We start from the raw sequence: 18,210 nt of genomic DNA, 5'->3' as shown, positions 1-18,210 counted from the left end.
CAGCAAAAGACAGCTTTCAGCCAAAGGCGTGCATTGGAGCAGGTGAGTTTCCAGCCTCTCCCATGGGGACGGGAGTGGGGTAAGTGCAGTGGGAAGGGACACGCCCTAGGTGCCCAGAAGCCCAACACACTGGTGGTGGCCTTTCCCACTAACTTCTAAGGCAGTCCCTTATTTGTTCACCAAGTGCCACAGTCTTGTGTAGAGCACTGGGTGAATTCTTACTTGTGTGTGCACCCAGGTGGTCACCAACCAGATGAAAACAAAAGGTTTCCGGTGCCCTGGAAGGTTCCTTGACACCCCCACCTCCGCCCCCACAACTCTGAGTCAGCTGGAAGTACTTGACATGTTTGCAGAGGGCTTGGAGAAGACAAGTCACTAGATCTGGGCTATTGGGACCAACTTCACACCATCCCCACAGGGAGCAGAGCCTTCCACACACTGCCCTCTCATGTGGAACTGAGCACAGTGCAAGACTGCTTTCCTATCTCCGGGAAAAATTCCAGAAGCTCATGGATCCTGGGTGCTGGGATGGTGTCGGTGGGAGGGTGTTGGCAGCCTCTTGTGTTTGTCTGCCTCAGGCCGACCACCTGTGCAGACAGAGGCAGCCCACCCACTCACACTGTCCTGTGCCAGGGTGCACACCAGAGGAGGTAGGTGCACAGATGTGTGGGGAAGGCCAGTCCCAGCTATCCCAGGGCAGGAGTCACCCCCTTGCACCTTCCTGCTCCTTCTCTCTCTTCAGTCGCTTCCCTGCCTGACCACCTGCCTGAGTGTACGCCCCCCCCCCAACACCCAACCTGAGACCAGCCAGGCCTTTTCCCTGAGGCTGCATTACACCCCTCCCCTGCACAGAGCTGGTTGGGTCCCTGGGCTCTGAGGGAGCCTTGGAGTTTTTCCAACTGTGCTTGTATGTCCCCAGGGCCTGGGAAAGACAAGAGCATGAACCACCCACTCTCTGGGCTTTTGATCCTGCCTCAAATTACAGGTCAAACCTTGGAGTATTTCCCGGCTCTCTCCCTCACCAATTGCCCTGTGTCTGGGTGTTCTTTTCCCTTAAGGAGTCCCTGAGCATTTTGACACTGTGGGGCCCACAACTTCTCTGTGGCCTCTCCTCCAGCCAGCAAGGAACCAATCATCACCTCAGGAGGTGAGTGTGGACGGGAAGGTAGCAGAGGCCTCACCTCACCTCACCACTGTCCTTCCAGAAACACCTGCAGCCTCCTGTGTCCAGTGACAGACTGACTGGCTTGTGAGCAGAGAGCGCCCCTGCGCACACACACAGATGCATACCCTACATGTGCATGGCAGACTTCTGATTTTCTTTCCTAAATGGAGACACAACTCATAACAAATCACATCTCATTAGTTGCTTTAGTCTGGCTAAAAGGGGTCACTGCAGGTAACTGAAAAACAGGCTTTGTGTCTTAAATAGAATTTTTGTTTTCACATAATACTATGCTGTGGCTTTGGTCAAAGGGGTTAGCATTAACTGTCATTCCTTTGGCCTTGTCCTCGTGTGCTGCTGCATGGCCATACATGGCCACCCCATCCTAGTCGCCCTATCAACAAGGTGGTGGGGTTGGTTTTGGTCATGCCACACCAAGCTCTTTGTAAGAGAAAAGACGAGAGAAGGTCTAAATGCTAAGCACCACGCTTATAAGCATATCTCGTTTAATTTTATGGTAATTTTTTTGAGCTAGATACAAATGTCATTCCCATTTTAGACATGAAGTAACTAAGAAACAGTAAGTGGCAGAGTGTGGACTTGAGCCCAGTTCTGTCAATTCAGTCTTCGCCTCTAAATGGGAACCGAACCTTCAACAAAAGGAAAGGAGTTAAGTGTGCTCTAGTGTGAACCCACACCAAGTATTATGGAAGTTCTCTAAAGACTCTCTTCTGGCTGGAGAAAGGAGTGAGGAGGTGGTGAGTGAGCAGGGTCTCAAAGGACAAGCACAGCTGGGGTGCACAGAAAAGGATGAGTGTCTGACTCTCCACCCTTGGTTTCCTCCTTTTTATATCCAGGAAGGTTACTTGAAGCCATTCATTTCTCCAACCAGAAGAAATCTTTCACCCCTCTGTGATGTCTTTACCATTTGGGGGGAGGTGCTTCTGTACTCACAACTGCACCTCCTTTAGTACTCCAATTTGTGATTTGGCTTCAGCCTGGAGACAGGGCGTCTTTAAGCAAGTAGGTGGCTCTCTTAGGAAGGAGGGCCTGGAGGCCTGGAGACAGACAAGCATTTGCTCAGTTTTCTGAAAGAGGAAAGAGAGAGATTTAGGAAACTAAAAACCTTCCAAGTGAGGTCTATTTTTTCTGCAAAATTCTGGAAGTAGATTAAAAAAAAAAAAAAAAGGTGTTGTTTTTTTTCCTGAGTACAACCTTTTGGGAATTACCTTGAGCTGCTGTCCAGTGGTCACTCCCATGCTTGCAGCTTTCTATTTAGAATGCAGGTGTCAGGTCCCCCCACCCCCCAGTCATGCCACAGCTGCTAGGTTGTGTGCAGCCCCAAGTGTCGGTGACCAACTGGAGGTGAACGAGCGGTGAGGCTGGTTAGAGGTGGGTGGAACCTGGCCTGGAAAAGAGGAGAGCTGTGGACACACAGTGGCTAATGCCTGTGTAGTTCCAAAGAGGAGGAGGACAAGGGGATGGGCGCCATTGCAGAGATGAGGAATGGTGCCCAGGAAAGAAAGTGCCCAGCTATGAGGCAGCCTCTGTGTCTTGGGAGTGTGGGAGCAGGCAGCCTGACATCCATCTGTGGTGCTTCCCAGGCCTTCCTGTGTGCAGAGGCAGCGGAGCAGAGGGAGCCTCGGGTCTCTCCACACCAAGATCTCATCCTTGTCCACTTAGTTGTTGCATTTGTCACCAACTCTTTCTTTCCCTTTTATTTTTAAGACATGCCCAGTCCCATCTGTCCTCTCCACCCATTCTTGGTCAGGCAGATCTTCAACAGTGGCCATAAAAATTGCCAAAATAGTGCCCTCACTGTCCTCCCTGGCTCTTACCCCCTGCACCTCCACTGTCGTGGGAACCAACTCTCCAAAACTCAAATCTGACCCTGTTCATTTTCTGCTAAAAAAGATGGCACTGCTTCCTATTACCCACGGGATCAGTTCCAGCTCCTCAGGGGAAGTTGTTTATGACTGGCCCTGGCCACCTTCACAGACCCAGACCCTGTGTGTTCCACCCTCCCCCACTGTCCCTCAGCCTCCGGGGAGATGAGCAGCCGCATGTGGGTACCTGGCCCGGCAACAGAGGAGCACCAGGGTTGGGTGTTGTGGCTGAGACTGCTGGAGATGCACAAGGAGATGATATTATTGCTGAGCTTTACAGGAAGGAGGGTCACCAGGTGACAAGGTAGAAAGAGCAGCCCCAAAGTGTTTTTGTTTGTTTTGTTTTTCAATTTTTTTCACTAACTTGCTGTTCCCTTTAGAACAGCATTTCTCAACCACAGGACATCTGGCACTGTCCGGACACACTGGAGTCATAACTGGGTGTGAGGTGCTGCTGGCATCGTGGTGGGTAGACACAGTGGCACACAGGAGAGTGCCCTGTGCCTTATCCCCTAAAGAACTACTCACCCGATGTATTAACAGTGCTCATGGGGAGGATCCCCAGTCTGGAACGTGAGCTCTGGGAGGGCAAAGTTACCTTTTCCAGTTCTGGCCACTGTTACAGGTCCAGCAGCCAGAACAAGGCTTGATAGAAGAGCTGCTCAACACATTGAAAAACAGATGGGCACATGCTCAGTGCTTGCTAAATATTAGTTATCATTATTATTTCTTATGTGTGTGTGTAGTTTCCACACCTAAGATTTCAGGAAAATCTCTCCCCTCTGAGCAGTGTGGCAAAAGTGGAAAGGGTGGGGACTTGTAGTCAGGGAACCCTGACTGAGCCCAGCTTAACCTCTCTCAGCTGTTCTGCTCTGGGTAAGCAGCTTAACCTCTCTGAGGTTAATTTCCTCACCCGCTGGGTTGGAATACAATCTGTTTTTTCTTTTTATTGATCAAATGGATGGAGTGAACCACTATGAAAACATGTCAAAGTGCTTGTGAGCACCGAATACCTTTAAATCATTGTCATTCTGTGGTACCTCCTACAAAATGGAAAAGCCCATTGATTGTACCCTGGCTGACCATCTTACATTGTTCCGAGCCTGTTTTTCACAATCTGAGAGCATTCCATTTCTGTCCAGATGGTGCTTCTTCCTTGGACAGGTGTCTTGAGAAAAGAAGAGGAACAGCCAGCCAGTTAGAATGCATTGCACAGATCACACATTTCACTGAATGGCTCTTGTATTTAAAATTCAGACAGTATGCTCAAAATACTAACACATTTTCTATCTTGAGTAATCATCTCAGACATACACCAAAGGAAAACAATTTTTTAAAACTCCATAAGATACAGTTTGTAAAATAAAAGGAAGGGATTTTATTGTAAGTCAAGGGTCTGGACATGAAGCTATTAACAAGGCTGCCTTTGGGTACAAGACCCTCAGATGTTTGATTTGGACCCTAGTGTTCTTGCAAAATGTTGGCACCCTTCTTATGAATGAAATATCAAAGGCCACAGATAGGGCCATAGAAGCCAGCATGAAATAATGTTGACAAATGTGTGCCTTGGGGACCAGATATCTTCAGTTTACAGCTTCCTTTACCATTCAGGAAGCTGTTAGGAGCAAAGCCCTAGGGAGTCCACTCCGCCAGTGGGCAGTGAAGGGCTGCTCCACACAGATAAGCCTTGGCCTTTGGCTAAAGATCTGCAGCTTCAAAGGCTGAGTGGTGTGGCCTGAGCTGCCACAAAGGATTCAGTTGCAGGGTGTGAGTCACAGTCTTTTTTTTTTTTTTTTTTTTTTTACCTTTCTGGCTTGGTGGGGAGTAAACCAGAAAGAGCCTTTAGAGAATCTGATAACAAATGAATATTATTTCCCTAGCAACAGTTCACATTTTTATTTCTTCTGTAGCTTCCTCTGCTGTAGATGCTGCTGATTCTTTCTCTTCCTCCTCCTTCTTTGCCAACTTCTTTTCCTCTCCTCCTATTTTTCCCTCCCCCTCCTTCTCTTCCCTTTCCTCTTCCTTTTCCTCCTCCTTCTCTCCTTCAGGGCATCATTATTCTTTCCTTGAGCCATCAGTATGTTAATTTGTCCAACAAAAACAAAAAACAACCATCAAAAAGTCATGATTTCAAATATCTGTAGAGTCACATGGTCAGGGACAACATTCATTCCCCGTTGCTCAGGGAAGAGGAAATAATAAAAGTTACTGAAGGTGGGTGCAGGCCCTGTGTGTGGAAGGACCTTGCAGGTGTAGCACCTGCTGACGGAGCCGACCAAGGCTGGCAGCCATCCTCACTGGTCATGTCTGTGCAGAGGGGCTAAACTGCAGGTGGGTTAGAGTCTGGCATTAAGGCTGAGTGAGGGGACATTCTCAATTTGAGTGTGTGTTCCTGTAACTGAGTCACCTTTGTTGCTTTCACTAGCTTTTCTTTGTCCTGGGCACACCTAGGAAAAGTGGTCACCTGGCTCTTCAAGGACTGTCCAAGGTCGTTCTTTTGATGGTAGCTCTGAGGAAATGCCAGGAACAGTGTGTCAGCCCTGAAATGTCTGGAAGTGATGTCTACTGATGCAAAGTTTCAATATGTATTTTATTTATTTTTTAAAGATTTTGTTTATCAATTTTAGAGAGAGGAAAGAGAGAGAGAGAGATAGCGCCAGGAGGGTGGGAGGGGCAGGAAGCATCGATTCACAGTTGCTTCTTGTATGCCTTGACCAGGCAAGCTTGGGATCTTGAACTGGTGACCTGTGTTTCAGGTTGATGCCCCATCCACTGAGCCCCACAGGTTAGGCTCAATATGTATTTTATTCTAGAAAGCCCTACAACTGAATAAAAACAACTCTTGGTGGATTCACAATTCTAATCTTTCCTCAAAAGGAGGTGAATTTCATCAGTGAAAAGATCTCATTGCTCTTTCGCATGAGATTAATTATTCTACTTGAGCTTTATACCGTTCATAAAGTAGTTCACATTTTTCTAGAAAATACACCAGTTAGTTATAATTGACAGTCAGCCCTTGGATGACTTAGGATGTACGTTTGCCAAGATATGAATTCAGATATTAAATATTATTCAACATTAACTATATCATGATTATTCTGAAAGCTTTTTTTCACTTTTCATTCATCATTCATTTTTCTTATGACTATAATTTAAATAAGGGATTTTCTTTATTGCATTAAACATACCATCAATGTATTGCTTCAGCTTAAGTGTTTCAATACTGTGCATACAAATTTAAGTGTTTTCCAAGATCTTGAGCTAAACTAAAATAAAGTGTGTTAGGTATCCTAACTGGAGGAGAGAATTTATTATAATTCTTTTGAAAATTATGGAAGAAAACATAGACAACTATAAGATTACTTTACTTTTAATGCCCCCAAAGAATCTGAAATATTTATGTCACAATGCTGTGGAAACTGCAGTCAGTAATGAGGAGATGCTTCATCAGAGTAAAATGTTTGTTGCTTTATAATTAAATAAATTATGATTTATTTATTTAATTGAATGACCCGTTCCATCAGTTTGAACAAATTCACGTTTATGATGTTGTTAATGTTGCAAGTAGTCAGGCAAGCCCCCATTTAACCGAATTAAGTCCAGAGATTGGTCTTGGGATCTCCCTCTGCATCATCCCAGTCTGAAGCGGCTGGCATGCTTCCAAGGTGTGCAGGGGGAGAACTGGAGGGTGTGAGTGCCTGCCCCAGACCCCTGGCACTTGCTATACCATTGCTCCCTATGGTGGCCCTGCTGGCTCCAGGCATCCTGCAGCGTGGTGGTGGCCCTGACTCTGCTGGTCTGAGAGGTAAGGGGGAGGACCCCAGTAGATACGCACCCAGTGTGACTCAACCTGTCAGGGGTTTACAAATGGAACAGTGGTGAATCAACACAAGACATTCCAGGGGGCCAGTCCCTCCCCTTACGCCAACAAGGCTCTCCTGGTGGCATCTTTTAATATTGCCTGCACACATGCAGCCATCGTGTACCAGGAGGTTGGGGCGGGGAAAGGTCTTCCAGCCTCAGCCACATGTGCAGCTGGGTCAGCTGTCCCACGGTCACCAAGACCTGGGCTACCAGATCAACCTCATTTCTTTTTGGACGAGTGACCATTTGTGCTCTGGGTGGCCTCTCCTTCCAGCAACTGAAGTCAAGAACATACCTTGATGAAGGGCGAGAAGACAAGGGAAACTGACTCAAGCCTCTCAGCTTAACATACCAAGAGGTTGAGAGAAGAATAGCTTCTGTTAAGTCACAAAAAATGGTCTTATTAAATATCTCCCAAGGCAGTGGATAGACACCTAACTGTCTCATCTGTCCAGAAGCAAAGGGAGCACTCAAATATTTCTTCCTGGCACTGAGAAGCCCTGAGCTTTGGCACCTTGAGCCTCACCCACACAATAAAGAGGCTGCCAACTAACATGGGGCAGCTTACCTGAAGTTTAAGGTGTCCTAATCAGGTGTCCAGGTATTTCAACATTTAAGAAATAAAGGTAAGACCCTGCAGAGCAATACTATATCCTACACTTGGACCAATGATATTACATAGCAGTTACCTAGACTGCCTGCTTCAAAATGTAAAACGAATGCATGGCATATATTTTGCAAGCTTAAGAATATTCCTCTAGTTAACCCTCAAGGACCCCTACCAGGACAACTTTGGCAGATGGATGTTACTCATATACCTTCATTTGGCAAACAGTCGTATGTCCACATTACAGTGGATACATATTCCGGATCTATAGTAACCTCTGTCAGAACAGGAGAGGCTGCTAAGCATGTTATAGCTCATTGTCTGTATGCATTGTTCTATTATTGGATTTCCTAAACTGGCTAAACTGAAAATGCTCCTGCATATGGAGCAAAAGCATTTACTGTATTTTGTCATGCTTACAATCTTTAAAGTTAAGGTATTATTAAAGTGTACTCAGCAAACATTTTAAGGTCAATTTAAAAAAAAATTTAAAAGGGGGGAGTCATATCCTGGAACTCCTATGGGTCTACCATATCATGCTTCTTACTTAAAAAAAAAAAATTTACATTTCTTTTGAATGCTGATGAACAGGAGACAACAAATCTTTTTCGCCTGCAAACTACTACCTTCTTTATTAGATCCAGCTAATAACACTGTTTTGTCTTTTTCCAAATAGCTCCAGATATATGGAAAAGGTTTATATAGGCGGATGGGAATCCTCAAACCCCTCAGCGAGATCTTCTGAGCATGGCTTTTAAGATACCTAGAGGCAGAAAAAGGCCAATAGAGATCAGGGGAACTACCAGCTTTCAGGATACACCCTTAAAGGCTCCAACGCCCCAAAGGGGTCTCATAGGATGCCACCTGGGTCCTGCTTCAATAGTGGAAAGGAAGGTCATTGAGCTAAAGCCTGCCAGGCTTACATGCCTCTGCTGTGAGGAAACAGGGACACTGGAAGGTAGGCTTCCCCCTCGCTCCTCTAAGGGAGGGTTCAGTCTCTTCCAGCCCTGCTCCAGCCACCTATGACCTAACCTTGCCCAGAATGCTGGGGTTTGCCACTGAAGGCTGAAGGTGCCCAGGGCCATCGGCCCCATCTACGACACTGTGGACGAGCCTAGGGTATTTCTTCCAAGAAGCAGGTAAACTGATCTCATTTGCACAAGGGCCACTTAACTATGTTTTGCCTGAATAGTCAGGTTTTTTATCCTTCCCTCAAAGATCTCTGTTGTGGGTGTTGATAGTCCTATTTTCTGCTGCTTTGCTTAATATATAGTGTTTCTTTATCCCTCCTATCTCAATGCCCCACTCATATTTCAGGCTGGGACCTACTCCTAATTTAGAGCTCTCTTTCCCCCTTTTGCCAACTTCTATTATGAATCTACCTTTGCCACCCAGCTTAGTGTATCCCAAGGTTCTCTTGACCATGCCACAGTCGCAGAGCTCCAAGGAAAAGCACTGGTCTCATCTCTCCAGGCAGAGGAGAACAGAAGCTCCATATCCACGCATGCTGCAAATGGCTTTTTCCAGTCTACCTGAATCATTACCAGCTAGAAGCAGCAGTCATTGGGACTTGGACATGAGCTGCAAAGTATAGAATGGTGACAACAATCCCAGTGCCATGAGGACTTTTCCTGGATGTGGACTTTTCCTGGACTCCTGCTCCCTGTGACAGCTCCTAACAGACTGACCTGTGGTTGGGTTGCAGTTTTCAGGAATTTGGCATGGTGATGGGGCCAACTTGGACTTGGTGAACATGTTAAGGACACTACTCTTTTATGGATTCTTGCTGTATTGACCAAGAGTTTGCCTAAAGGCTTTTAATCACTGTAAAAAAAATAGAAGACTGGATAAAGAAGATGGGGCACATATAAACCATGGTATACTATTCAGCTAGAAGAAATGATGACATCGGATCACTTACAGCAGAATGGTGGAATCTTGATAACATTATGCGGAGTGAAATAAGTGAATCAGAAAAAAACAAGAACTGCAGGATTCCATACATTGGTGGGACATAAAAACGAGACTAAGAGACATGGACAGGAGTGGGGTGGTTACAGGGGGTGGGAGAGGGAAGGAGGGAGAGGGGGAGGGGGAGGGGGAGGGGTACAAAGAAAACTGGATAGAGGGTGACAGAAGACGATCTCTCTTTGGGTGATGGGTATGCAACAGAACTAAATGACAAGATAACCTGGAAATGTTTTCTTTGAATATATGTAGCCTGATTTATTGATGTCACCCCATTAAAATAAAAATTTATTTATAAAAAAAAAAGAATATTTCTCTATGATGCTCTCTGTAACAAGCATGGCAATATTTGTGTGACACTATGATCCTACTCCTGTGGCGAGCACACATTGGTCCAGAGAGTGACCACCTGGGCCCAGCTTGGTTGATAGGGTCTTGGTCTTAAAGCTTCCAGACTGTGGCTTTGTCAGAAGTGCCTTTTGTCAGTGGCTGAAGCCATGGATGAAATGCTTCTGCAGCTCTGACCATGTCTCCTATCATGTGGGCTAGGAAGTAGAGGCCGCTGGTGCAAGAGAGGGAGGGAGCACATAATCACGTAGGGGGGGGGTGCAGAGCAAGACACATGACCGTCGGCAGGAATCTGGCCCTTGGCCTGGGGTTCGGGTTCTCATCATCTATTCTGAGTCTTTGAAAACCTTGCAGAAGTTGGATTCTGTTGCTTTAAACCCAAAGCATCCAGGACTTGTCATCACAGGTAGCCCTGCTCTCTGCCAGCTCTCCCAGAATCTGAGGGCTCCCCTTCAGGCTCCTCCTTGCATCCCGTGTCCCTGCCACCTACTTTTGGATTTAGCATTCTGGCTCTGTAGTAGGCCCTTAAATAGGCATAAGCAGAGCAGGAAGGATGGGCCAGGTGGTGAGGGGCACCAGGGCACAATGCCCCGGGTGCCTAGCAATGGGTGAAACTATAAGCCCTTGCAGGACCACTCTTGTTAAGTATTAACCCCTAGAGATGATCTAGGCCTCAGTTGTGTTTTAGCTCCAAGTTCAGAAAAGCAACAAAACCAGACAAGGGATGTCATGACTGACACCAGGACCAGCTGCATTGACTAATGACCCCCAGCTCCAACCAGTTGGTGGAGACACACCTGGAAAGCTGATGAATGAATACTCTATTGGGACCCTCCCCTGAGACCTCCAGATAAATGCCCCCAGGAGGCAGGACCCAGCACAGCTCTCTCTGTGGAGCATGCCTGTGGCTTTCCCCACCCCTTCTTTCCCCAATGCTATGCTCCCCCAAACTCCAAGCATGCCTGGACCTCTCCTACCTCTTTCACCTCTCAAAGTGTGTATCTCTCTTTCTTTCAAACTCCAAGGCTCTTCTTTTGCCGTAACTTGCTTCCTGAGCCCATTTCTTCTACGGCTCTGTTGTTCCTGAGCCAGGATCAAAGAGTAAAAGGGGGATAAGATGAAGCATTCCTGTACATGGGGATGCGCAGTATCTTCCTCTGGTCCTCTCAGGGAAGTCTGCTCCCAGGGGCCGGTAAGCCAGGCAGTGGTGGGATGCCTTCTGTCTCACAGTTTCCAGGGCTGATGTGAGCAGTACATAGAGAAGGCCACACTACTGAGGGACGTCCACAGAGCAGGTTGGGAAGGCCTCCTGTTGCCATCAGGAGCAAAGTTTCCAGGAACTGGTATCCTGATGGGAGCTCAAGAGACCTTGTTACCATCGACAGTCCAGCAGCACTGGGGAGTATCCCCCACTGGGCAAGATGGCACAGAGCAGCCAACAGCTAGAAAGATGAATGGACAAAACTCCCATGCACCTAAAGCTACAAAGATAATTGGATAGGAAAAAAGCCCTCCTCTTCCTATCCCTATAAGACTCCCCAGCTTGAGCAGGAAGGAGGCAATGGTCTTTGAGACAGGAGTCCCCCATTCTCCCAGGTTGCTACACCTGAATAAACCTCTTTACTTTTGTATTAGCATCTGTCTCTCGAGTTTGGCTTTTGTTGGGGCAGGCAGCTGGACCTGTGTCTCAGTTACATTCTGGAATTGAGATGCTAAGATTTGAGTGCTTAAATCACCACTAGGTGATGGATGATTCTAGGAGCTTTTTTTTATTAATTCATCAAATATTTATTGAAAGCCCAGGCACTGGGGATATTACAGTGTTAAAAAAATGTAGCTTATATTCTAATGGAATGTGAGCTTTTCTACATGTTAGGTTCTAGGGATATAAAATTCAGCCTCAGTGAATTCATAACTATAAGCTTCACTTTCTTGACAGGTATAATAAGGTTAAAATAATTATCACACAGCACTGTTTGGAGTATATAAAAGAATGCATAGGCACGTTCTTGGCATTGAAACCTCAATAGATGTTACTTTATCCCTGAACAGTCGGGGGAAAAAAGGTTACACTCAACTGCACAAACCCCAGGTTAGCCAGATTGCTAGGCAGGCCCCCAATGGCTCTTCTGATGTTGGCCCTGGCAACTATGTACAGTGTGTCCGTAAAGTCATGGTGCACTTTTGACCAGTCATAGGAAAGCAACAAAAGACGATAGAAATGTGAATTCTGCACCAAATAAAAGGAAAACTCTCCCAGTTTCATACCTATTCAGTGCAGTTCGATGTGGGCTCATGCACAGATTTTTTACGGCTCCTTAGGTAGCTATCCCATATAGCCTCTACAGACTCATCACTGACTGATGGCCTACCAGAACGGGGTTTCTCCACCAAACTGCCGGTTTCCTTCAACTGCTTATCCCACCAAGTAATGTTATTCCTACGTGGTGGCGCTTTGTTATAAACGCGCCAATATTAACGTTGTGCTTTGGTCACGGATTCGAATTTAGAGAGCCACAGAATACACTGAACTTTCCTCTGTACCTTCCACATCTCAACTGGCATGGCCATGGGCTGCTCCGCTGTATTCATGGTGTTACATCATCTGTTCATGCGCACATGCTGCCACATCATCCTACAGAAACTGGGAGGGTTTTCCTTTTATTTGGTGCATATTTCACATTTATGTTATCTTTTGTTGCTTTCCTGTGGCCAGTCAAAAGTGCACCATGACTTTACAGATACACTGTACTTGGCTCTGTCGCGCGCAACCCATGGACCACGGTTTGTGCTGGGCGGAGTGACCCGGGTGCTGGGGACGCAGGCGGCCACGAGGGGGCGGTAGCCACAGGCAATGTCACCTCCGAACTTCCCGCCCCGGTCCCCTGTACGCACTTCCGCTCCTGACGCTCGCAGGAGCTGGGGCGTCTGGAAGGAGAACGGGGATCTCCCCTCCTCCGCCGCCCGTGGAGGTCCGGGCGTGCGCCGGGCCAGGCCCCTTGCACGAGGGTGTAGATCTGGCGGCCGGCGGCCTCCCTGACCTCCGACTCCGGAGAGGGCGAGCAGCTGCCGGCCGGATCCGGAGCCCGCACCGGTCACCCTCACCAGCCTGAGCGCCTTACCTCGCGCTTCGCGGGGCGTCCCCGCACCCATACCCGCGGCTCCGGGGTGGTCCCTTCTGCGCGGCGTTTGAAAAGGGAGCGGCCAGGGAGAGCTCCGGGGAGCTGTCGAGGAGGATGCCCGGGGATTGGGTGTGCTCTCAGGCTGCCTGCCAGCGCTGGCGAAGGAGGCAGTTGGGATAGCACCCACTAAACTTTACTTCGCGGCAGCGTCGGGAGCAGACATCCCTGCCCGAGGCTAACGGGGAGCCGAAAGGAAGACGAGGCTCGGGAAGGGGGGGGGGGCGCCTGCGCAGAAGGGTGCGCTCTGGGTTCCCAGGAGCCCTGGGGGCGTCCTAAAGGGTAGGACTAATAGTCGCCGGTGTGCGCCCAAGCGAAGGGGGGGCACACTGGCGGCGGCAGCTCCTTCCCTTGGCTCCGCAGTGACCGTTACCTCTGCACGATCCCGGCGCACGTGCCTGCAGCGGAGGTAGAGGAAGGGTCCGGCTGGATCCGCCCTGGGCAGCGGATCGCGAGCGAGCCCAGGTCGCTTGGAGGCGGTGCCGCTCAGCAGTGGCGCTGGGGAGCGCGCAAGTTGCTCCCTGGGGACCTGACCCGCTGCTCCCCGCACCTCTTGCCGTGGGGCTCCCGCCCTCGGACGACTACTTGGAGCGCAAGGCCCGTTAAGTGTCGTGCTCGGCGTCTTCCATTGAGCACCGCGCGACGCACACCAGCCCCTACACAGGTGTAGCTGTTACCCGCTCCGAAGGATCGGTGGGCTCTGCTGGCCAGGAATTGCCTCGCAGGGCGCGGAACCCCGGACCTCGCTACTCAGGCCGGTCAGCGTGCCACTCTGCACCGCGGCGGCTGGGTTCTTGGGCCGCCAGACGGGGTGCAGGAAGTTCTGGCGGAGCGCTACTCCCTGGGCGCCATCGCGATGCCCACTGAGGGTGGTGGGCCCCGCTCCGGCCTCGGGACGTAGGCAGCTGCGCGCGGCCGCCGCTGGCTTCCCTCCCATGCTCCTCGGAGCGTCCTGGCTATGCGTGTCCAAGGCGGCTGCCGCTGTTGCTGCTGCGCAAAGCGAGGGCTACGACTGGCCTGGCGGGCTGCGGCGGCGGGTGGTGGCGGGCGAGGACATGGATGAATCGTCACTGCTGGATCTGCTGGAGTGTTCCGTGTGCCTGGAGCGCTTGGACACCACGGCCAAGGTGCTGCCGTGTCAGCATACCTTCTGTCGCCGCTGTTTGGAGAACATCGTGTGCTCGCGCCACGAGCTGCGCTGTCCGGAGTGCCGCATCCTGGTGGGCTGCGGCGTGGACGAGCTGCCCGCCAATATCCTGCTGGTACGGCTGCTGGATGGCATTCGCCAGAGGCCCCGCGCCGGCGCCAGCCTTGGCAGCAGTCCTCAGGTGCGCCCGGGCCCGGGTTCTGGGAATGCCTCCGAACTGGCGAGTGCCGGGGGCTGCGCAGTGGGCAGCGCCCCTGGCTCACCGGGCTTCCTTATGGAGGCGGGCAGTCTGTGCGAGCTGGCGACCAGTAAGAGCGCACCACCGGCAAAGGTGGGTATTCTTCGCCGCTCCAAGGTGTGTGTGGGCACGCGTGGATGTGGAGAGCAGTGTTGAGGGGTAGGGGAGACCAGAGTCGCTCCACGATGATCTTTTAAGGCCGTGCTTTTCTTTCTCCAACTTATTTCCTTACAGGGACTCTGTGAGTGTAACCCTTCAAGTTCCACCTGCCAAGTTTTGGACACAGTGCCCCCTGCCCTTCCCCCAGTCTGTCTCTTTCCCTTTGAAATCTTGTGCGCACCTGCCTTCTATTCATTCATTCTCTCCTAGAATTCCTTTTCCCATCGCTTGTACTTCCTCTTATGGCTGCATGTGGTCCCAGGTAACCTTGTTACCTGTTGGTATATGTACCAACACCGCACCCTCACAAGGGGTGGGCACATCTCCTTGTCCCTGGCTCACCTTCAGTCTCTCCCCTGGCTGGGGCTGTGCCCCCACTTTTTAAACTTTGCTGGGCCTTCAGACTATCCTACACTGTCTGCCTGCCTGGGTAAAGTTAGTGCTTAATGTTTCCTGGGTTCCAGTCCCTGGGAAGCCTGGGCCTCCTGCCTGCGTGTCTGGCAAGGGAAGATTGGGCAGAGGGGAGTGTGTGACTGGGGTTGGAAGAACCCAAATTACACACATTGTTAACAGGAGGGAAGAAGTTAACATGGAGACAGGAAGAATATTTGGCCCATACTTTCTTGAACTCTTGTCAGAAGTCCTGGTCCTCTCCTGGGCCCTTAGGCAGGGTTGCATTCCCATGTGGGTCTCTGAGTTTTTTTTTGTGTGTGCAGCTACATTGTAGTGCACCCACTGCTTCTATTTTAGTGAAGGATCTTATCTTGAGGGTTTTAGTGATTTGGTTTCAGAAGATACTTAGAATGTGTAATTTCACACCCTCTGCCTCCTTGGGAACTGTGATGGTGGGGGGGAGGCTGGTGTAAGTGAGGAACAAGGTACTGCCATTTTATATGTTCTTTAAATGTAGAAAAGCCCACTTACAGGGAAAAAAAACCCCACGTTGTTAAGCTACTGTGATTATTCTTTTTAGGGAACACAACTGTATTCCTGTACTTTTGACTGTGTAGGGAGCTGGCAATGCATCAGCCACATAAATCCTTCCGATGTGTGTACTGTAATTCTAAGATGCTGGGAAAATTCTGCCACCTGAGTTACTCAGTTCTGCGGCATCTTTGAGGTTAGAAACCTAAACTCTTGGATGTTGACCTTTAGAGTTAAATGTCATACTTTGCCAAACTGAGTTTTCTCTGTGGGTCAAGGAGAATGAGTAGTCAAGCATAATCAAGCCACATTTATACTTGAGGTTACTGCTGAATGGGGAATTGAGCTGCTCTTTGGTTTTGATTGTGATTAATCAGTCCAGCTACAAGTGTTGTTACATATTTTCACACTTTTCCTTTCTGTCCGTGCTCTTTTTATCTAAGGCATTATAATGAAAGATCAGAGAAGCAAGTGCTTTTTTGGAATGCATTTAATAAGAACGTTTGGATGACCATGTGTTTATAGATATCCTTCGAGTTCATATTGTGGGAATTGTGTTTGATCATGAGGTTAGGAGGTAACCTCAGCTTGGAACTCTGTGATGGCATTTGTAGCATTTTTAAAATGTCAAAGAAGTAGCACTTACAACTTTTAGTAATGCCACTTAGGAACAGGAAATTAATTTTTGTTGAGTTGGATTTTGGGGTTATTGATTGGCTTTCTCTATAGGCATATGGAGTCTCAGACTATGTTTATGTTTTCTAAGTTGTAGGGAACTTTCAACCATATTTTCTTTGTTTCCAGCTGTGTGTTAACTAAGTGGGATCTCCTGTCCTTTCTTCTTTGCAGGCCCACCTCATAAGGACTAAGTTTTGGTTTTTGAAAGAGTCTGAATGAAATCCAACCTTATATTTGATTATCTTCAGTGAGAGAAGAGTAAAGCTCTTTATTCACTGATTTTTAACAATCAGTGGAAGTCTTCTTGGACAACCAGAATCCTATGCATTTGGCAGGCAGACTTTAGCTGAAAACTACTTTCAAATAGGCTTTCTGTTTTAAAATTGCGCAAAGCAAAGCTGAAAGATGGTTCATGAAACAATTTTTTTCCACACTCTGCACTGGCATCATTGCATCTGGGTTTTGGTTATCACAGTGTCACACAGAATTCTCTGACCTGGTTAGCAGAGCCTCTCACTTTCATCTTAGCCATTTGAGATGAGGCATAGTTTCAATCAGTTAATGATGTTTCCCTAGAAATGTTATACCAAGTTATAAGTACCCAGTGCCTAAGGTTAGGACTGTTGGTCTATTCATTTGCCTGTTTTGTAAATACTTGTCATTATGTGTTGCTTCATAAAGTGATGTTTAAAAAGTCCTGTTTTAACAGCACTGCCTAACCATTGCAATTACTAAAAATGTGTGCTAAGCTTCTCGGCCTGTTTGTTTTTTGTTTTACAAGGCGACCCCTTTAACATCTCTAAGTAGCATTAATGGGGATGTTTCAGGGCAACATGTTTTCTAAAAGGGTTTTGTGGATCCAAATGGAATAATTTAGAGTATTTTTTAATATGCTTTAATAAGGACTGTAATATAAGAAAATTTGAATTTTTTTTCTGAGTGATTTTTTTTAATCTCTCCACTTATATTTGGGCATACACAGAATTTAGAATGTAGCTACACTGTGTCAGGCACCATTCCAGGTAAACTGGACAGGCATGGGCTCTCTTCATGGAGCTGACATGAAGGGTTGGAAGCTATTCGATTGCTCTCAGCCGGCCCATCTCAATCCAGGACTTTTTGAAGGTTGGGGGAAGGCCATTATCACGAACTAAAGAACTATAGAAGGCTTGGGTAATGGTTTTGATGATATAAAACATAAGGCATTAGAGCCTAGTTAGTTTGTCTGGATTATGTTTCTTGAAGTCCTTCAAGACATGTTTAAATGGGAATTGTCTCTGTATCTGTCAGCCACTGTGACTGGGACCTGGTAATGGGAAAAGTCAAATAAATAGGAGGACCTTACAAATGTTTTATAAACACACATACATGTATGTGTTTATTCCCCATTTTCCAGATGCAGGGCTAAGGACTTCTCTGTGAGTTCTCTCAACCTATGGTTGTTGGCACCAATTCAGCGCTAACAGGAATCCCCAGTTTGGGGTGCGGTGAAGAAAGGAACTTGATTCAGTGCACGCAGCTCAATGGTGATACAGCATGGCTATGAGGACAGCTTGGTAGTCAGGCAGTTCAGGGGCCAGGTGCTCCTTCCTGGGGCCAGGCCCTTCTTCAGCTAGCTAGCTAGCTCTGCACTAGTCTCATGTACCCCACTCTGTACTATTCCACTCTGCGCGATCTTTGTTGTCTCAGCTTCACCAAGGGAAACACAAGGTTCCACTCTTCAGTCTTTGTTGGAAAGGGAACGTGCACTCTCAGAGCCAACCTAGAGCTGACTTACATAGACACAAGGCTAACTGGTCCATCCTCACACAAATAAGGACTCCAAATTCTAGCAGTTGGATTGTTCCAAAAAGCACTGTCCTCATTGGTCAGAATGGAGCTGCTCTGATTGGTCAGGGAAGATGTTAATGGGGCTATAGCAGCTCTGATTGGATGGGGAAAGCCTCAGTCCTGTTGGTTGAAACAATGGCACTCCTTTATAAGGGCTGCTCAGATGTCAGGGACATAGGGCAGTGGGGCAGTTAGTTCAGGCTTCTGCTTGAAATAA

The 18,210-nt window shown here is 48.1% G+C and overlaps 1 protein-coding gene and 1 long non-coding RNA gene across 5 annotated transcripts in view; one reads left to right on the top strand and one right to left on the bottom strand.

The window, feature by feature from the left end:
• Positions 1-1,749: 1,749 nt before the first annotated feature.
• On the bottom strand, positions 1,750-13,075 carry LOC136330931 (uncharacterized). Of its 2 annotated transcripts, XR_010730415.1 has the most exons (4): positions 12,961-13,075; positions 4,143-4,219; positions 2,120-2,253; positions 1,750-1,815 (listed from the first exon to the last, which is right to left on the bottom strand). It is a non-coding gene; the product is annotated as an uncharacterized lncRNA (long non-coding RNA). The 2 variants fall into 2 exon arrangements; XR_010730414.1 differs by lacking the exon at positions 1,750-1,815 and having other exon boundaries at positions 1,920-2,253.
• SH3RF3 (SH3 domain containing ring finger 3) overlaps positions 12,389-18,210 on the top strand; it is a 188,481-nt gene continuing 182,659 nt past the window's right edge. For all 3 annotated transcript variants that reach the window (XM_066268547.1, XM_066268548.1, XM_066268546.1), the window contains exon 1: positions 12,389-14,495. In XM_066268547.1, coding sequence (XP_066124644.1) covers positions 13,953-14,495 — 543 coding nt within the window. In that variant the 5' untranslated portion in view covers positions 12,389-13,952. The remainder of the gene's footprint in view (positions 14,496-18,210) is intronic.

The sequence above is a fragment of the Saccopteryx bilineata genome, chromosome 3, assembly GCF_036850765.1.
Source record: "Saccopteryx bilineata isolate mSacBil1 chromosome 3, mSacBil1_pri_phased_curated, whole genome shotgun sequence".
NCBI lineage: Eukaryota > Metazoa > Chordata > Mammalia > Chiroptera > Emballonuridae > Saccopteryx > Saccopteryx bilineata.
The sequence above is the reverse complement of the archived record's forward strand: the minus strand, read 5'-3'. Positions and strand labels throughout refer to the sequence as shown.